The following is a 21374-nucleotide window of genomic DNA, read 5'->3' on the forward strand; positions in this document are numbered from 1 at the left end:
GTACATTCTACATTTTAAATGTTCTTTTCCTTAATTTTTAAAAATCAAAGCTTATACTATCTAAACAGTTTAAAAGTTAGTTTATTTTTTAATCATGAACATACATCAGACAACCATATTCCTCCAGTTAATTCATATTCAATTTAAAATTGGGCTGTTTGTCCAAAGTCTAATTATCACATCTGTATACCTTCAGCATGATTAAAGGAATTACGAGGAATTTAAGTTGCCTGGATGTTTTTCTTTTGTAACTTAAAGCCACAGTCCCATGTGCTTGGTGCTATGACAATGACACAATACACAAGAAATCCTTGCCGATTGGCATAAACCAAGTGATTCTCTGCAGCCAGTGGCTGGAGGTGACTATCTTGACAAAGGTGTCAACTATGGACCACTGTGAGTGTTCTGGCTACTCAAAAGCACCAGGCAAAAGAGGAGCGGGCATGGTCTATCCTTTGGTCACTGTGATGGCCATTTCTGCATCACTCTGTGCCTCATACCAAGGGGTACAGCAATTTTAAAGGCTATATTCAGATTAATGACAAGACAAGCAAGTCAGTATTGAAATTCCCATTCAGTGCTGTTCATTAGACTAACAGTAGCAGTTAACTACTGAAAACTGAATTCAGGCATCTGTTCTTGTCCAACACTCAGCCTCTAGAAGCCATGTGTCAACAGCAGGTAGCATTAAATATTAATTTAATTATACTCGTGTGTGTGTGTGTGTGTGTGTGTGTGTGTGTGTATGTGTGTGTTCACATGTGCATGTAAATGCAGGCCAGAGACATCAGATCCCCCTGAGGCTGGAATTACAGGATTAAATACACTAAAGTTTAGAAATGGGGTGTATACCAAGGTGAGGTACTATAAACATAAACACACACACACACACACACACACACACACACACACACACACCACGTGTAACTTGAACTAAGTAGATTTACCAATTTAAAATACCTTACAAAAACACCTCTTAATATGATTTAGTCATTCCATTAAGCTTTATGGGTAAAATTTCAACCACTGAGGTTATAGGCAATGTTTGGCATCATATACATTAAATATATTGTATATTATAGTAACTCTAAATACAAATTTATTCCTTCTCATATTAGCACTGTTGTATGATACAGCTAAAGAGAAAGGTAAACAGCCATCTATTTATTTTGTCATAGATTTCAAAAATAAAATGCAATTGGTATTCAAATTCCACTCAATTATTTCCTGGGTAAAACGTGAATAGAACTATAAACATACAGGATAGGAGGTGCATCAAGTATATACACACTTGAAGTGTCACCAATTCCAAGCTAAAATCAAGTATCATTACTAAAGCCAACATCACCTGAGTCATTACACTTTGCTGAGCATCATTTATACTGTACATCGCTTATCTTTTAGTTATTGTAACTGTGATAGGAAACATTATCCTGCTCTCTGCCTTACTAAAGTGTCAAGGAGGAAAACACAGCTCTGTCTAAGTGACATAGCAAATGGTGAATGCAGAATTCTCACAGGACCAGCCCTGCCTCACTATGGAGCCCACAACCCAGATCACCCCTGATGGAGGCCATGAAGAACCCTTGGCTATTGTCTGCCTAGTTTTACAGGCTGTGAAACTTTGTTGTACTTCCTAAGAGTGGGAAGGGCAAGGCAGGGTCTTCTGAGACCTGTAGGTCACTGAGAAGCCCTTGTCTGCTACACATGAAAGTTGTAGCTTCACCCAAGAAAAGAATTTGCACATACTAATCATCCTGAATTTAACTGTGTCTGTAAGAAGCTTTTCTGAAATCTCAGCTGGTAAACTCAGTCTGTCCCAGGATGCAACCTTATTTGGAAACAGAGCTCATGCAGTTTTATTTACTTGAGATGAGGCTGCATTGGAGCAACTGGATTAATCCTTAATCCAATATGACTAACACATTTATTTATAAGATGTAATGTGGAGACAGGTAGAGGCTGAAATAATGTGAGCAAAGCAAAACAATCTCCAGGGCAACAAAAAGATACAAGCAAGGAAATGGTTCCCTCTTAGAGACATAGAGAGAGGATGCCACTGTCAGCATCTTCATCTTAGATTCTAGCTCTAGAACCAAGAGATGCCCCATTTCAGTGGGGCTCACGTCACACCGTTTGCATTACTTTCTAATGGAAGACCCAGGAGTTAATCAACTAGGAATGTATAAATGATGCCAACATAAGGTTTTAGGAAAGTGACCCAATTATATTTTCATATTTAGACATTTAGATTGCAGTAGAATTATGCAGTTACCTCAACGCTTAATAGGGCATCTTTCGTCTCCTTTAGCCTGCCTTTCGTCAGGTCCAGCTCACCCTGAAGCCTCTCTTGGGAGTCCTGAAGAGAGGCAATGAGTCCTTCGGCAGAGCCAAGGCCTTGTTCGCTTTTCCTTACCAGATCTTGGAGGCGGCCAATCTGTGAATGAACAGGGTAGTTTTAGTATGCTGTGCGATGGCGGCTCTGCACTGGTTGCACAGTGCCGTGGTGGCGGCTCTGCTCCGGTTGCACAGTGCAAGTTTTCCTTTTTTTGACTTCACTGAATGGATCCCTTCTTCATCAATGTGGAAGAAGCACCACACTGTGATTCTCTTTACCATCTGCTTTTTCTTTCTTTCTTTTCTTTCTTTCTTTCTTTCAAGACTTCCATATCTACAATTTCCACTTTCCAGGACCACAATGCAACAAGGACATGGATACAATTTCCCTTGGGCTTTTGGCTTAAATAAATCCCTGGTTATATCAGATAATAAAATACCTATGAAAAGGAACCAAAGCAAAATGAAGATTACATTAAAGATAAAAAATAAACTGTTTTAAAGCTTTTTAAAACAGTGAACCACTTATATATCATGAATCAAGTTTTCATGCTACTTAGGAAGAGAATACAGTTAGGTCAGTATTGGCGATCTTTTACATATATCTTGAAGACACAATTGTTATTTGTGTTCCTATTCAAAGGTTGCGTCAAGAAAAAAACCTCTGAGTTGGAACTAGGAGCAAATGGAAAGTTTGTTGACTGGGTTGGCAGAAACCCTCTAAGAGTTAAAATCCATGAATGAAACACTTTAAAGTCTAAGAAAATGCTATGAAGTCAAAACTTATTTGAAAATAAAATGAACACGTTTTCTTTTAAAACACATGAATATTTTCCTTGCAAATAGTTTCTTACGAATACAGACATCACAAAGAGAGCTTTGAAAACTGTCCTTCAGTACCCCTGTGAGACAATCCTTTCCAGGCACCACGGACTTCCGGTTCTTTCAATGCAGGCACCTATATGTGTGTGTTAAATGAATGCAGGTATCTACACGTGTGTGTTAGATGAATGCAGGTATCTACATGTGTGTGTTAGATGAGTGCAGGTATCTACATGTGTGTGTTAGATGAGTGCAGGTATCTACACGTGTGTGTTAGATGAATGCAGGTATCTACATGTGTGTGTTAGATGAGTGCAGGTATCCACATGTGTGTGTTAGATGAATGCAGGTATCTACATGTGTGTGTTAGATGAGTGCAGGTATCTACATGTGTGTTAGATGAGTGCAGGTATCTACATGTGTGTGTTAGATGAATGTAGGTATCTACATGTGTGTTAGATGAGTGCAGGTATCTACATGTGTGTGTTAGATGAATGCAGGTATCTACATGTGTGTGTTAGATGAGTGCAGGTATCTACATGTGTGTGTTAGATGAGTGCAGGTATCTACATGTGTGTGTTAGATGAGTGCAGGTATCTACATGTGTGTGTTAGATGAGTACAGGTATCTACATGTGTGTTAGATGAGTGCAGGTATCTACATGTGTGTGTTAGATGAATGCAGGTATCTACATGTGTGTGTTAGATGAGTGCAGGTATCTACATGTGTGTTAGATGAATGCAGGTATCTACATGTGTGTGTTAGATGAGTGCAGGTATCTACATGTGTGTGTTAGATGAGTGCAGGTATCTACATGTGTGTGTTAGATGAATGCAGGTATCTACATGTGTGTTAGATGAGTGCAGGTATCTACATGTGTGTGTTAGATGAATGCAGGTATCTACATGTGTGTGTTAGATGAATGCAGGTATCTACATGTGTGTTAGATGAGTGCAGGTATCTACATGTGTGTGTTAGATGAATGCAGGTATCTACATGTGTGTGTTAGATGAATGCAGGTATCTACATGTGTGTGTTAGATGAATGCAGGTATCTACATGTGTGTGTTAGATGAATGCAGGTATCTACATGTGTGTGTTAGATGAGTGCAGGTATCTACATGTGTGTGTTAGATGAGTGCAGGTATCTACATGTGTGTGTTAGATGAGTGCAGGTATCTACATGTGTGTGTTAGATGAATGCAGGTATCTACATGTGTGTGTTAGATGAATGCAGGTATCTACATGTGTGTGATAAATGAGTTGTAGGTGGTACTGTGTGTCATCTTGGTAGTGTTTCCAAATAGTCATAAGCCATAAAATGATTTAAGAATTTCCCCTCTATTCTCTAACCTAACATACATTCATAGCAGAAGATTTTAAACATTTGGTAAAACTTTATGCATTAAATTCTCTGAATCTAGCTGGGCCTGGTGGTGCACACCTGTAATCCCAGAACTCAGGAAAGGAGAGGCCGGTGGATCTCTGTGAGTTTGAGGCCAGCCTGGTCTACAAAGCAAGTCCAGGACAGCCAAGGCTACACAGAGAAACCCTGTCTCAAAAAAGATTAAAGGTACTGACATGTTTATATATAGCATTCACTTACAATGTTTTAAACCTGATCTCTCACTATTTTAACATCCCCATTCTGTATTTTATATTACTTATGTGTGTCTTCTCAACTTTTTGTGCTGATGTGACTTGTGAGTAATTGCGCATGGTGACAGTAAATGAATGGCTGTGAGAAAGACAGTGGTAACAACCGAAAGGTTAATGAGCTCGGCAGAAAGTCTAGTCTTAAGTCCAGGCTTGGCCAATATAAAACAGGAGTAATAATCTCCATCACGTGTGCTTCTATAATGCTCATATTCAAGGGCATAGAGAAAGCTATTAACTAGAAAAGATTCAGAGGGCAAGCTATGTGCAAAGAACAGAGCCGGGTGTGGTTCAAGGCCAGCCCAGGCTGCACAGCGCCTTCAGGCTAGCTTGGACACTGTGACTGACTTAAGATACTGACTTAATTTAAGAAAAAAAAATCTGGAGAGATAGCAGTTAAGAGCAGTGGCTGCTCTTCCAGAGGTCCTGAGTTCAATCCCAGTAACCACATGGTGGCTCACAGACATCTATGATGGGATTCAATTCCCTCTTCTGCCTTGAGGCATACATGAAAATAGAGAGCTCATATAAATAAATAATAAAAATAAGTACATTATTTAAAAAAGTAAATCTGGAGAGCCGGCTGGAGAGAGCACTTCCTGCTTGGGGATCCAGGTTCAATTCCCACATCCACAGGGCAGATCACACCTGTCTCTAACTCTAGTTCCGGGGGACCCACAGTGTCAGGCACACGTGGGGTGCAGAGACATCCTTGTAGGCAGAACACCCATGCACATAAAATATATTTTAAAGATTTAAAGGAAAACAGCAACCAAATCTAAAAACATGGAAATATTCTTTCACAACCTAGCAAGTTTTCAGCTGCGTAAGTATTACGTGAATATGACATTCAAAAATGTAGAGAGGACAGTATTCGAAGTAGCGCATAAAGAATTAAAGGAAGTTGTATTATGGAAATAAAGAACCTAATTAAAAAGGAAATGAATATTTAGGGAAGCAAAGACTTTTAAATTGGATATAGTTAAATATGATAAATAATAAGATAAATAGTTAAATTAATAAAATATAAAAATCAAATGACAAGAATAGCTATTTCTTCTCTATGAGGATAATACAAATAGGTTATGCTTAAAAACAACTATTGTCTGCCAGTGTCAAATTCTCTTTTTGGCACACGGGGGATCTACTTTTCTTCCCCAGGTGGTGTCCCGTGGTCACAGCAGGAATTCATCCAAACTTCATATAACAGCTCGGTCAGAGTGCAACCCAGCACAGTTGCCTCAGCTCCGTCAGAGTGTAACCCAGTACAGTTGCCTCAGCTCCATCAGAGTGTAACCCAGCACAGGTCAGAGTGTAACCCAGCACAGTTGCCTCAGCTCGGTCAGAGTGTAACCCAGCACAGTTGCCTCACCCTGCAGCCCCTGGGACTGACCCAGCAGCAGTCATGGGGATAAACACATCATTCATAGAGACCTTGGGCTTTTTCAAAGAACATGGGTCTCCTGGTGACGCTCTTTTGTCAGCTGTGCCATGCCCAAAGGAATGCACGACTCAAGAAAGAAGTCAACAGGAAGACCGCAAATCCTAGAGGAAACAGAGAAACCTAGTCCAATGTCACCGGTTTCAGTTCTGAATCCAATCTGCTTGAAGCTCACATTGTCCTGGGACATCTCAATCACATGGGTCAGTATATTTACTTTGTCTTCTTGCTGTTTTGCATCAGAACTTCTGCTCTTTGCAATAGAGACAGAACAACTTGGATTCCTTTTGTTATTTAGGACCCCTGAGACAAGACAGAAGGTAGGCGCCTCCTCCCTCGAGTCTATTCACCTGTGCTGTTCTCCAACCGCTTCTCCTAGGAAGCATAGGGTGAATTTTTACAAATGATGGAAACGGACGTGAGCAGGTGGATGTCCCACGTGTTTGCGCTTAGCATCTTCTAGCAGCCTCCCCTATGCCAATATTCACTGTATTTCACGGGGCCTCTGTTACAGAAAGGCTGCCTAACTGGCTAGCTCAGCAATCTTTCTTCTTTAGTCTTTGTATCTGGTGCAAGGGCAAAGCACTGTGGTCACGGTGGTTAAATTAAGCTCCAAGTAATCCTGCGTGGGCTGAAATTTTGATTTGGCCCGCTTGGTATGTGGCATGAACAAGTTCTGTCAGGTTAAAGTGACTTAGTGAGTAGAATCTACTACCCTGGCTGGTACTTAGGATAAAGGAGGGAGGAATACAAGTGGGTGCCCGGGAGGCAGTAGGCAATACAATCACTAACGCCGCTGAGGCATCACATCCACACTGACATTCCATAGGATCTACAAAAACCCCGTGGTTAGGGCTTTTGTATAGTATCTCAATTTATCATCCTGCCCAGCCCTGGCCAATCATTATGCTACATTTTACAGTATGCATCTAGCTAGACTTAGAAATATACATCCTTTTGTGAACCTCCTGACCATGGCAGGCACCATGTTGACTGCCGCTGCAATCTCCACGCCTCTGAGCTGTTCATATCCAACCAACCATCTTATGTTTACTAACCAGATGAATGAGTCATGCCCTTATTTACTAATTACTAAGATACTTCATATATACTTACTAAGTAAGGGGAAAAATCTCTTTAACATCTCAATATATAAGCATTTAACCTGAAAAAGGAACCTCTGTTTCCCTGACCTTGTACTATTGCCAGGCCACTAATAGTGCACATGGCACCTCCACACAGAAACAGGTAATCCCCATGGGTGTGCAAACAGCTCCAGAGCATAGAAAGACACAGATGGCGGACGCTTCTAAGTGGATTAGGAAAAAAGCTTCCTTTCTTTTGGGGAAACAAAGAATCCTGTGGAAATCACAGCTACGTCTGGATTTCTCCTATAAGCAGTGCTGACATTCTCTCAATAATCCTCTATTATTTCCTTACAGTGACTAACACACAACTGAGTCCATCCGAGGCTCCCACACTGGCTGTGAGTCCCTTCCCAGGAGCATGACATGATTTCATGTTGCCCCCGGCTGTTTCCGGCTGCTTATCTCTCTCCACACTCAGCAGTGCTGCATGGCCTTAATTTTCATCATAGCTATTTTTTTGGTCATGGAATGACATTTTACTCGTTCTTAAATTTGGTGAGGTTAAAATTATTTTTCTTGTTTCTTTTTAGTTTATAAAAACAAAATAGCGGTGCCAGTTTTCCTTGCTGTTCTGTAAACACTTGTAAGGTCGTAAGGACAGGAATCTGTGTAACTTGCCAAGCATTTAAACCCTCTTTCCTCTTCCTTTCTCTTTTGTGTATGGAATGTTTTATTTGGTAGGTGGAAGTTTCAGGTTTCCCTGAAAAAGTAAACAGGTCTTGCTGTGACTCTCATAAGGATGCACTAAATAATTCAGGCCACACAAGCCATGCAAAGCCCGTGTTACCATGACTTAGAACAGTGAGATTGAGTTCCTAAACTCTGCTCTCACAACACTGTAATGTATGCCATTTGGAGTCGCTGCTGCCTCGGTGCTAAACTTCTTATGAATGCTTCCTTATGATTTCAAATACTTATTTATATTAGAACATTCATAATATTGCCAGTGTTTCTTTTTTTCTACTTAATATGGTTGCACAAATAATAATGCAGCTATAATCTGTTTTCTGCAAGGATCTGTGAATGGGTTTTATATAAACCCTGGCTAGCTGGGAAACGTGGCTATCCTTCACTTCAAGTTCAGGAAGCAGAATAGGAATCCTATCCTTGGAGAGCTGAGGCAGCAGGCTCAGATCAGAAAGGCTGCCTGGCCTGAAGGGAAGGCAGAAGCCCATGGAGCAATGAGCCAAGGAGCTTCTGGGGGAACCAGAATAATGAGGCACCAAAGCATCACCAGGATGCAGAAACATTGGGGGGGGGGCGCAGACAGAATAATGAGGCACCAAAGCATGGCCAGGATGCGGAAACAAAATTAAAAATGTAGCCAGGAGAAAAGAAAGTAACATCTTCACTGCAGCTCAGTAGTTTCAGTATGTACATTGGAGAAACACTGAGAGAAACCATTTAGAAGTGAAAGAGGGAACCGGAGGAGCCTGCATAAGCAGCAGCTGGTCACTTAAGTGTGCTCTAATGAGAGCAGGACATGGTAACTTGTGTGGATTTTGATGACAGTGCATTCGTGAGGTCACTGTGGATTAGCTACGACAATAGGAGATAGGCTGGGCTACCACCAGCCTCCACCATCAGACTCTACCCTCCTCTAGGGTAGTATAGGTGGTTCTCTCTCTCTCTCTGGATAAACACTGAAGTATGATCCGAGAACACCGAGGGCAGCCTACAGTGTGCTGTGTTTTCAGAGTAACAGGGAAGTGCATGAGAGGGCTGCTGGGAGAGATGAGGTCAGTGAAGAGGGAAAAGCTGGCAGAGAGAGGGGTAAAGACGCAAACAGAGCTAGAGAGTTGGAGGGAGCTCGCCCAAGAAGCCACAGAGGATGAACTGGGACGAAAAGAGGTAAGTATGAAGGCAGCATTTAGCAACTGCCACAACAGAGACAGAGAAGGAAGTAATAGCATGACTTATAGAGGCCTTTACATATACATAAATATACATACATATGTGCATACATATATTTTCTTTTCTTTTTTTCTTTTACTTCCAACATTTTTATTCTATTCTATCCTTAGCCTTTTCTTTCCCAGGCTAAATATATTTTCCTATAGACTTAACAGTTCGTTTTAGAAGCTGGTATCTAGACCCTACAGAGTTTCTCTCTCTTTAGCATGAGGCGCAGCATAGAGAAGACTAAGCTGCTAACTAGCACAGCGGCTGCTTCCGGTTCACCTGGTGAGGTGCATCCCCGCTGCTTTGCATCCCTCCAGAAAAACACTGTGGGCTAATGGTTTTTTTTTGTGGTAAATGTTTACCTAGTGGGACATAAACACAGCATTAGGAAAATGCATCACTGAGTCACGATCTCTGGCCAGTTTTGCTCACCTACCGATACAGGGCCACCAATCAAGTTACTACAAAGCTTGTATGTAATGTAGGCGAAAGGCCTACAGAGCTCTTGCCTCCTGGTTGGCTGAGGTCAGCTTGTCTTCCAGAACTTGCTTTACGTTTTCTAGCTCTAGCTGAAGCTGATTTTTATCCTCTTCCAGACTCAGTTTCTCCTTCTTAAATTGTTCCTCCAGTTCCTTAGAAAGAGAAAAAAAAATTAATTAGTAAGACTGGAGTACTATATTCCTGAAGATTCCGATAAAGACAGTGCTGTTAATATTTTACTTTGCAAATCATCTCTCCCTGTAGATAAAATCACAGTCACGTGTGACTCCATTTAATACTCAATGGGGTCAATGAAATAATTCTGATGAAGCCATTAGACAATGCTCCCTATCATGAGAGTGCATGCGTGACTGGCTAAGCTGTTGCCAACAACCAGAAAAGCACGACATAAATGATAATTTGGCATGACAAAGCAAACATTGCAATTCGCCTGAATTCTCCATTCTTTTATATGTTTACATAAGAAAATTCCTATAACATTTCTGGAATTCACTGTTCGACCGTGGGATGTGATTGAGGTTTAGCAAGAACAAAATGAAGGGAATTTGAGTGGAAAATCAGTTAAGCCGATACTTGCTAAGAACTTAACCTGTTTTCCAGGCATGCTGCTTAATACCTGGGCTTCATCAGCAATAAGATGTGATATGGAGCCTGTCTTAAGAATCCACGCTACCAAGTAGGAAGCTACTTCCTCACCAAAATTAAATTGAGCATACAGAGAGGATAGAGGATTCTCCAAGTAGAGAACGGACACATTTAGAGGGAAATTTTAGAGAGAAAGTAAACTGATGACATGACCACTCTACGGTATGGTTAAGAGCAGGGCTTTTATATTAGATGTAAGAGAGAGAATGGCCAGAGACAACTGGAAAAGTCCAGGGCAAAGAGAGAAAGAAGTAGGCGGAAGATGGCCAGCTGACAGGGCATGGCCAGAGCTATCCAGAAGAGAGGGAAGAATAGCAGGCAATGGACGATACAGAAAACACAGTGAGAGAAACAGGAACGGAGTCGGAGAAGGAAAACAAAGCAAGGCCAGCAGGATTTTAGGGAGATGAGCAGCTGACTGGAGGGAATCCCACGAGCTGGAGGGCGCTTAGGCTAAGGCTAGGGTGGACTTTAAATGTGCTACAGGGTTTTGTAACACTGAGGGAGCCTGGAGGCCAGCAGGAGCCTTGATGTGGTGATAAGTACCACTGGTTGCCACCTATGTCCCTCTGCCAAGGGTAAGGGAAGTGATCCCCTTAGGCTGAGAGGAACCAGTTTCCCAAGTTCCTGAGGAATGCTGGCTTTTACCCAATTTTTGGAGATCCTCCTTTGAGCCAGGTGGAGCTCATTTCTGGGTACATGAACTGCCTTTTGGAGTCTGGAGAACTGCAGTTACCTTTGGACTTGACACTAAGCATGGATATGAAAAGCATGCCAGTTGTACTGGCTGGTTTTGCGTGTCAGCTTGACACAAGTTAGAAGTCATCAAAGAGGAAGGAGCCTCAGCTGAGGAAATTCCTCCATGAAACCCAGCTGTAAGGCATTTTCTCAACTAGTGATCAATTGGGGAGGGCCCAGCCTATTGTGGGTGGTGCCATCCCTGGGCTGGTGGTCCTGGGTTCTGTAGGAAAGCAGGCTGAATAAGCCAGGGGAAGCTGGCCAGTAAGCAGCATTTCCCCCACCCCCACCCCCATGGCCTCTGCATCAGCTCCTGGCCCCAGGTTCCAGCCGTAAGTTCCTGGCCTGGTTTCTTCCAATGATGGACTGAGATCTGGAAGTGGAAGCCGAATAACCCCTTTCCTCCACAACTTGGTTTTTGGTCAAGGTGTTTTGTCGAAGCAATAGAAACCCTGACCAAGACACCAGTTAAAAACAGTGGAGGAGTAGAAGGGAACTGAGCATTCTAGGCAGAGGAAAAGGAATGTCTAAACAGAATGGCAGTCCATATACACACACAGCTTGGTAAGAGCACTGTGTCTACGGTATACGGTGAGGAAAACTGTTAGGGACCTCCATGACGAAGTGCAATTGGATGCTATCCTAGGAGCAGCCATAGTCCTTGATATACAACCGACACACGGCTGTGGCTTATTATGATGAAAATATTTAAATTACAGTCTATAGAGGGAAGGGCACACTGAGGAGTCCACGGGGAACAGGCATTGGCTTCCAAGGGCCCTGCAAGCTGTGTCAACAGTATGAAATAAAGTCTGTAGGAAGGCTGCAGAAAACCTCGGGGCCCAGGAGCTTTTCTCTAGGGCCTGGCCACAGGTGTTTCCTCTTCTAAAGTTTCAGGGGAGAGCAGGTGGTCTGCACTGTCGCGCTGTTGGTACTCGAGTTTAAGCAGGTGAGATTTTCATCTTGGGGGAAGATGGCACCCTTCTGAAACCCCAGTGCCTAGGAGCCAGACAAAGGCCAATCAGTCTGAGGCGAGCAGTCTGGGCTGCTGTTTCTGCACAGGTTGTCCCTGTACACAGACGGTGAATTCCTACAGTTACAGGAAATATAATCATTTGTGGTAAATAAGGAGCAGAGAGGTCATATTAGCTACTTAATTTTTTTCACTTTCATAAACAATTTGTCACTAAGCCCCTAAAGATAATTTTTATCTTTTTTTCTTTTATTGAAAATACATTTTTTTTCTCCTGGTTATGTTTTCCATTCTCTCTCTTCCTCTCAGTTCTCCTGACAGCCTCTCCCATTTAGATATACTCCCTTTCTCTCATTAGAAAAAACATCCAGACTTCTAAGGGATAACAATAAAACATGATGTGATAAGGCAACAACTAACAGGTCAGAAAAGGATGAAACAAACACAACAGAAGGAAAGGAGCCCAAGAGAAGGCACAAGAAACACAGACTCGCTACAGGTGCACTCAGGAAGCCTATAAAAAAAAACCGCTAAACTGGAAGCCGGTAGTTTATAGCAGAGGCCCTGGGCCAGGCCCTGCCTCACTTGCTGTGAGTTTGTATGTGTGCGCTGATCTTGTTGATCCAGAGGGCCTTGGTTTCTCAGTGTCCTCCGTCCCCACTGGCTCTTACACTCTTTCTGCCCTCTCTTCTGAAGGGTTCCCTAAGCCCTGAGCGGAGGGATCTGATGGAGACTTCCCCACTTAAAGCTGAGAGTCCCAAGGTTTCTCATTCTGCACAGTGTCTGGCTGTGGGTCTCTGTATTTGATTCCGTCTGCTGCAGGAGGCTTCTTGGATGCTGGCTGAACAGGGCACTGATCTGTTTTCCCTAAGTGCTCTTAAAAAATACTTTGACTCTAGAGAAAGAGTGCTGTGGAAGAAAGCTGGTTTTAGCTTATGTACTTAGCATGTTAAGTGGGCAGCAACAAGGGAAGGGGGCAGCAGGTACAAACAAGCTATTTTGGTAAATGGCACCGAGAAGGCAGCGCAGGGAGCTCTGTGGCAAATCCCTCCAAATAGAAACACTCTCCCTGGGAGCTCAAGAGCCTCAGGAGGTAAGTAAAATGTCACAGGTGTGGTGAAGGGAAAACTTGCTGGATTCTCAAAGGCTGGTCCCCAGCTTCATAAAAGGAGGAAATAATGGGGGGGGGGGCTCTGTCCAGCCCAGCTGCAGTCAGTCTCTCAGACCTCGGCAGCTGCGCTCCCGGGAGACAGCGCTCCAGCTGCAGCTTTCATGAGCTGTCTGTCACCCATGTTGGCATGAGCTTTTTGTAGATGTAGGGACTTTTGAGTCATTCCTGCTCCTTGTAAGTAACCCCTCATCCAGGCCCCTGCTGGGAACCCCAAGCAACACTCATTATGTCCTCACTTGGGAGGCTGGTATAACTGTTCCTTTGGTCCCTTAGAGGCTCTTTCTGGGAGTGAGTAGGTGTGTGTATTGCTTCTTCAAGGGAAACCCCAACACAACACAGAGCTTCTGAACGTGTTCACATACCGAAAAGTCCATGTCCTCTTTCTTACGGCAAACATGTTTGAGAGAACTCTCCGTGGGGCTGGAGAGGAGGCTCAGCAGTTAAGCACACTGACTACTCAGCACATACACAGTGGCTCACAAAGCCTCTGTAATTCCAGTTCCAGGGGATCCAATATTTTCCTTTGGCTTCCATGGTCATGGCTTACATGTGATGCAAAACACTCACACATAAAATAAGAATAAACACATCTAAGTTTTTTTTTTTTTTAAGAACTGTTAAGTGGGCTACGGGAGGTTTGCAGGTAGCTCAAAAATTAGAAATTAATGGCTGAAGAAAGTGACTACGAGTAATGAGGAAAAGATAAACAAGGGCTTTGCCTAAATAACATCTACAACAAACCACCATCAATCAAAACTGAATGTATAAATGAAAATGATAAACTATAGCTAGCGAAGCAGCAGTGTGCACTCTGTGCATTGTGCACCAGTGTGTAATCCTGAGCAGGACATGGCCGCTGCATTACACAGGCACAGGACACGGCCACTGCATTACACAGGCACAGGACACGGCCGCTGCATTACACAGGCACAGGACACGGCCACTGCATTACACAGGCACAGGACACGGCCACTGCATTACACAGGCACAGGACACGGCCGCTGCGTTACACAGGCACAGGACACGGCCGCTGCATTACACAGGCACAGGACACGGCCGCTGCGTTACACAGGCACAGGACACGGCCGCTGCATTACACAGGCACAGGACACGGCCGCAGCATTACACAGGCACAGGACACGGCCGCTGCGTTACACAGGCACAGGACACGGCCGCTGCATTACACAGGCACAGGACACGGCCGCTGCATTACACAGGCACAGGACACGGCCGCTGCGTTACACAGGCACAGGACACAGCCGCTGCGTTACACAGGCACAGGACACGGCCGCAGCGTTACACAGGCACAGGACACGGCCGCTGCGTTATACAGGCACAGGACACGGCCGCTGCGTTACACAGGCACAGGACAGGGCCGCTGCATTACACAGGCACAGGACACGGCCGCTGCGTTACACAGGCACAGGACACGGCCGCTGCGTTACACAGGCACAGGGCACGGCCGCTGCGTTACACAGGCACAGGACACGGCCGCTGCGTTACACAGGCACAGGGCACGGCCGCTGCATTACACAGGCACAGGACACGGCCGCTGCATTACACAGGCACAGGACAGGGCCGCTGCGTTACACAGGCACAGGACACGGCCGCTGCATTACACAGGCACAGGACAGGGCCGCTGCATTACACAGGCACAGGACACGGCCGCTGCATTACACAGGCACAGGACAGGGCCGCTGCGTTACACAGGCACAGGACACGGCCGCTGCGTTACACAGGCACAGGACACGGCCGCTGCATTACACAGGCACAGGACACGGCCGCTGCGTTACACAGGCACAGGACACGGCCGCTGCGTTACACAGGCACAGGACACGGCCGCTGCATTACACAGGCACAGGACACGGCCGCAGCATTACACAGGCACAGGACATGGCCACTGCATTACACAGGCACAGGACTGCACAAGGAGGGGACAGGCGAGCTGGCATGGAGAGAACGGCAATCAGTCTTGAGAAAGAGTGTCACTAATTTTTGCCTCTGCCTAGGCGAACACATAATAGCTCAAGAAAGAAGTAACATTCTAACAGCGCTTACTTAAATTTTGAATATTTACATCTCAAAATGTTTTCCCAGTACTTGTACAACAAAATGAAGGGATATTATGGCAGAAAAAAAACCTAATTTTACATTCTGTCTAGTCCACTTAAAAATAAGGTTTGTGACACTAATCTCAAGTCACGAGGATCAAGGACTATATCACAGAAAATCACTTGCAAACTGTAAAGTGCTGCTATATAAAACATTCGAGCCTGTACTAATAAACCGCACACAAGGCTGTTTAAATGCCTTATGGTTTGACAGACTTGAGACCCACATCTGACCAAGCCTTACAAACTGCATGAGACTGACAACATCCCCTTATCAGTAAACAGGTACGGCAACCAAGTGTAAGGATAATGTGAAAACTATGTTTAAAGCACAAGCACACTCTGTGGGACATGATGGCAAACACTAGTGACATTATTGATCACAGCTAGGACATGCCTGAGAACTCAACTCCTGTCCTCATTTGATCCTTACAGCAACACTGTCTCACAACTTCGTCTGTCAGAGAAGGTGCCAGAGGCGCAGCTTAGGGTCCACGCCACCACAGCTGACAAGCAAAGAGCTAAGTGTAAAGGCCCAGGTGTCAGACAATTTGCATTTTCTCCTGTGTAACACTGGTTGTCATGTAGTTATATAAAGTGATTATTTAAGGAAGTTAGGAACGAACACACACACACACACACACACACACACACACACACACACACACACACGAATAATGTTCCCTGGGAAGGAAGCTATCCATTAGAAATATGTGCGTTGGTGAGTTAAGGCTTCATAAGGGGAGTTACCTCCTGGTGAAAGGCCCCAGATCTAAGAGTGTTTCTGTAACGGCTGGTATGACATAGTCTGCCTTAATAAACCACACCTCCATCAGGCCTTAATGCAAGCCGAGGGTGAAGGCTGGGGGGATAACAAAGGCTCAAGACCAGGCTGGGCTACAGACTGAGGCCATGCCTTGAGGGGAGGACAGGGAAGAACTTCCACTTTTATGGACATCACTACAGACACCATGATTTCAAACAGGATGAGAAGGCAGCAGCCATGAAACTCAGGCAATTGCTCTTCCACAGCACACCAACGCTCGGTGCGCCAGCTCGCACTGCAGGGGAGAATCAAGTTTCCACTCACCATTTGCAGCTTTTTCTTATCTCTGCTGGCACTGCTGTGGGCAGCCTCTATTGCCATGTGGTGCTTCCAGGCTAATTCCTCTAGAGTCTTACAGTGGGCCTCGTTTAATTGGGCCACCTCTCCTTCCAATCTGTTTTGCAGGTTTTTAAGCTCCATTTCATAATATTCTTGCTGAGTTCTCTTTGCTTCATTTACTTTCTTGAAGGAAAACAAATAAAGATTAAGAACTGGCAACTGCATTTTCCACCGGTGCTATCCATGCCTGAACACGGTAGACATGTGTAAACTGGAATGAGCTAATCACTTCGGGAGCCAGACTTTGAAACCTTACAATTGGTGTTCTCAGAGGGTAACAAGGTGGCTGAGGCAGAAGAAAATAGTTTACATCAAGAAAGAAAAGAAACTGTTGCTATATTAGAACTAAATGTGGGTTGGTACAATGGCAAACTAACAAAGGGTTGTTTTGTTTTGTTTTGTTTGTTTTGTTTTGTTTTGTTTTGAGTACATAAAATAGCTTACCCAATAACTACTCAAATAATATTCAGTACAACTCGGGTGTCAACTATGTCCCTTTTCACCAATCACAGTCTTGTGATGAAAGGAAATAAAAAGACAATACAGTTTTACAACTTCTACCAAAGGGTTTCTATTGTATGTTACCAGACAATACAGGAAAAGGGAACAACCTGGATGGGTGGAAATCTCTGTCTCTGTGCATGTGTATGAGACAGAGAGAAACACACACAAAAGGCAGACAGACAGAGCCAGAAAGAGAGAGAGAGAGAGAGAGAGAGAGAGAGAGAGAGAGAGAGAGAGAGAGAGAGAAACAGCGACAGAAACAGACACAGAGAAATAGAGAGACAGACAGAAAGATAGAGAGAGAGACACAGAGAGAGAGACAGAAACAGACAGACAGAAAGACAGAGAGAGACAGAAAGAGAGAGTCAGAGAGAAAAAATAAATCGATTCAATTTGAGAAGAGAAAATACAGAGCTGGCAACAACAAGTTCTCTCACTTAATTTTCACAAGCCTAGATGGCATCCAAAGAAGCCTTATCTATGTCTTTTGTTCATAACCACTTCCATTGCCTTTCAGCATCTTCAAAGATTAAAGAGTGGTTAACCATGAGGCAAAGATGCAGGCAGAAAGAAGGCCTAATGGATATAATGTACACAAGTTACCTATAATACACACACACACACACACACACACACACACACACACACACACACACTCCTGGGAATACTAAGTAAAGAGTTATGGGTCTCAGAAACAAGCAGGGATCAAACAATGAAATGTCATCTTTATACTAAAAACTTGGAAATATATATATTACACACATATGTACATGCATATATTCGTAAGTCATCTTTTCAATAGGCTAAGGAAAGCAGCTAGAAGGCTGTCATTGTCATCCAGACAAGCAATGACACCTACTTAAACTTATGGTCTGTGAATAAGTACAGAGAAAGGAGGATGGAATAAAAATATATGAGGAGAATAGAGCCAACAGGACTAACAGATAAGGAGGTTGGAAAAAAAGAAACCAAGGATAACTCCTGCAACTAGATCAAGTGATGAATACAGTAAACAGAGTTTTATGGGGAGGAAGGTTCTGTTCATATTTAAATGACATGTCTATCAAAACCATAAATAGAGACATTGAATAGAAAGTTCAGTCTATAAGACTCAAGGAAAAAGATCTGGCTGTTAATGACAGATTTTTCAACCTACAGTAAACACATGGCACTTGTTACTGGAATAGATGAGTGTGGAATAAAAGAAAACCCTGGGCATATATCTTGCCAGGAAGGTTGTTACTGTAGCTTGCAGGGTTCACAGCTGGGTAACAGTATAGGTGACTTTTCTCCCCTGCTAGCAAGCACAGCACATGCTGGCGCTATGAAAGCCAGCCAGCAGGGATGAGAGACGTCCCGGTGAATGCCAGCTTGATCTCTCAATGTCCTAGGACTCGAGCGTGTGGTGTCTTGAGCAGCAGGGTCATACCAACAAGTTCAGGAGCATAACATAGGGCAATAGTGATGGTGTCAGGGATGTTTGGGGAGTCACCAACTGCGTTCTGTTCGGATTTAAGACCTCTTCTACAAGACAGAACTCGTGTGGTAGTGTGATCTGGGCCAGAACCTGCGGCCAGGTGGGTCATAGGTCTTAGGGGGAAACTATTATACTGTTCAGCTAACACTATATTAAGCTGTGTACCAAATTCTTACACCTGTGGGTTACTACGGCTCTCAATTCTTAGCTGCAAAGCTGCTTTTTGCAATAGACGGGATTACTACAGAGAATCACATCTGGTGAGCGTGCAGAGAATACGAGCCTGTGGGGTGTTCAGCCCTTCATGGGACATCTGCACCAAGCTCCCTACCCCCAAATCTCAGGAATCATCTCAGAAGATGAGTCAGAAAAATCACAAGAGCCAGGGGTGGAGCGGTGCTTGGAAACAAATGTTTTCTGACCACTAAAGGACCACTGAAAAACAGGAACCCATAGGGGCTAGGGCAGATGCCCAAGGCCTGCACAAGACTAAGCCGGCCAGTGTCTCAGCATGCGTGGGGAAAGGGATCACAAAATCCTACTTCTGGCTAAGGAGCTACTGACAACTGATGGCTTCTAGGGGAAAAAGAGACAGTTTTCTTAGGAGTTAGTTCTTACTAGGCAGCTCGAGTTCCACTGGATGGCCTGGCACCCATACACACACTGGAAGCAGTAAGTGGACTCAGTGGGGGGTTTAGAAGGGGTTTAGAAGAATTTGGGGGGAAGACGTAGTAGAGGTATGGGTTGAGTTGAGAGGGGAGTTGATCAAAACACATTATAAAACATTCCCGTGTGAAATTCTTAAACAATAACTGTTTTTATTGCTAGGAAAGTCAACGGAAATGTACTGAGTAAGATGTGAAGGTCAAAGAAGTAGAGGGGAAGTGAGAGACTGTGGAAGACCACTGTTAAGTGGGGGGGAGCAGAAGACCACTGTTAAGTGGGGGGGGGAGCAGAAGACCACTGTTAAGTGGGGGGGGGGGGACAGAAGACCACTGTTAAGTGTTGGGGGGAGCGGAAGACCACTGTTAAGTGTTGGGGGGAGCGGAAGACCACTGTTAAGTGTTGGGGGGAGCGGAAGACCACTGTTAAGTGTGGGGGGGAGTGGAAGACCACTGTTAAGTGGGGGGGGGGGAAGCAGAAGACCACTGCTAAGTGTTGGGGGGAGCGGAAGACCACTGTTAAGTGGAGGGGAGCAGAAGACCACTGTTAAGTGTTGGGGGGAGCGGAAGACCACTGTTAAGTGGAGGGGAGCAGAAGACCACTGTTAAGTGTGGGGGGAGCGGAAGACCACTGTTAAGTGGGGGAGGAGCAGAAGACCACTGTTAAGTGTGGGGGGAGCAGAAGACCACTGTTAAGTGGGGGGGGGGGGGAAGCGGAAGACCACTGTTAAGTGGGGGAGGAGCAGAAGACCACTGTTAAGTGTGGGGGGAGCAGAAGACCACTGTTAAGTGTTGGGGGGAGCGGAAGACCACTGTTAAGTGTAGGGGGAGTGAAAGGCCACTGTTAAGTGTGGGGGGAGGTACAAACAGTACAGTGTAGGAGGCACCAAGTTCAGGGACAACTTCAGAATGGGGAACTGAGGCAAACGCAGATTCTATGGCATGGTGTAAGAGAAGGCAGTACCAGGTTAAGGGCAGAACAGGTGGGCACAGGGCAATGACGGATACTTCTAAATATATTCAAATATTGAAAGGACAGGGAGAGGGCTAGCCAGACTCACGCTTGTTCTGTGGGAGAGACCACACATGGCTTTCTATGAAACTGTCCGTAAATGACCCGCAACGGCTGATCTGGAAAATCACAGTGCTGCTGCCAGAATTTTCACAACTTGATTTTTTTTTTCCTCTTGTAAAAATGTCCTAGGATCTAGACATCAGGCTCAAGGCCTGTAGTCTTAGCTCCTGGGGAGGCTGACGTGGAAGGTTACAAGTTTAGGACCAGCCGTGGCTGAGGCCTACAGAGACCCTGTCTCACAATGAAGAGTGAGAAAAGTCTTGGGACAGCGTCCACTGAAGGGCACCTCCCCAGCACTCGGGAGGCCCTGCATTGCATTCCCAGCTTAAAAAAAAAAAAAAAAAGAACCAGAAAGGTAAGAAGGAAGGGTGGAAGGTGGGATGGGAAGAAAAGTTTCCTACGAGTATATGCAATAACATATTTCATTTATTTAAGCAGTATGTTTACAGTGGGGCACAGTGGCGCATGCCTGTAATCCCAGCACTCAGGGAGGCAGAGGCAGGTGGACCTCTCTGAGTTCAAGACCAGCCTGGTCTACAAAGTGAGTCCAGGACAGCCAAGGCTTCACAGAGAAACCCTATCTCAGAAAAAAAAATTATGTTTAATGTGATACATAATAAAGTACAAATTCCACTGTAATAAGGGTTAAGTCAATCTCTGACTTGAAATAAATAGAATGCTTAGATTTTTATAATATAACTTATTACCCAAATATTTGGAATGCAGATATAAAATTACAGCACCTCCTTTTAAACCTAATTTTCTCAAAAACAAACAAACAAGAACTGGGCTAAGCAAGGCATGGCTGCCATGTAGCAGGGCCCGGGGCCTGAGGTCCGCTGGCTGTCCCCTGGTGCCCAGCAGGGCCCCGGGCCTGAGGTCCCCTGGCTGTCCCCTGGTGCCCAGCAGGGTCCGGGGCCTGAGGTCCCCTGGCTGTCCCATGGTGCCCAGCAGGGCCCGGGGCCTGAGGTCCCCTGGCTGTCCTCCTGGTGCCCAGCAGGGCCCCGGGCCTAAGGTCCCCTGGCTGTCCCCTGGTGCCCAGCAGGG

General features: G+C 44.6%; 1 protein-coding gene across 10 annotated transcripts in view; it reads right to left on the bottom strand.

Annotated features, from left to right (window-relative positions):
- Positions 1–21374, bottom strand: part of FAM184A (family with sequence similarity 184 member A) — a 113654-nt gene that overhangs the window by 43669 nt on the left and 48611 nt on the right. For all 10 annotated transcript variants that reach the window (XR_014778283.1, XM_084777309.1, XM_084777307.1 and 7 more), the window contains exons 5-7: positions 16535–16732; positions 9815–9937; positions 2276–2437 (exon numbers count right to left, since the gene is read on the bottom strand). Coding sequence is in view for 9 of the 10 variants with exons in the window: in XM_084777309.1 (XP_084633435.1) it covers positions 2276–2437; positions 9815–9937; positions 16535–16732 (483 nt within the window). In the remaining variant the exon portion in view is untranslated. The remainder of the gene's footprint in view (positions 1–2275; positions 2438–9814; positions 9938–16534; positions 16733–21374) is intronic.

Source organism: Acomys minous, assembly GCF_964271855.1.
Source record: "Acomys minous genome assembly, chromosome: 3".
NCBI lineage: Eukaryota > Metazoa > Chordata > Mammalia > Rodentia > Muridae > Acomys > Acomys minous.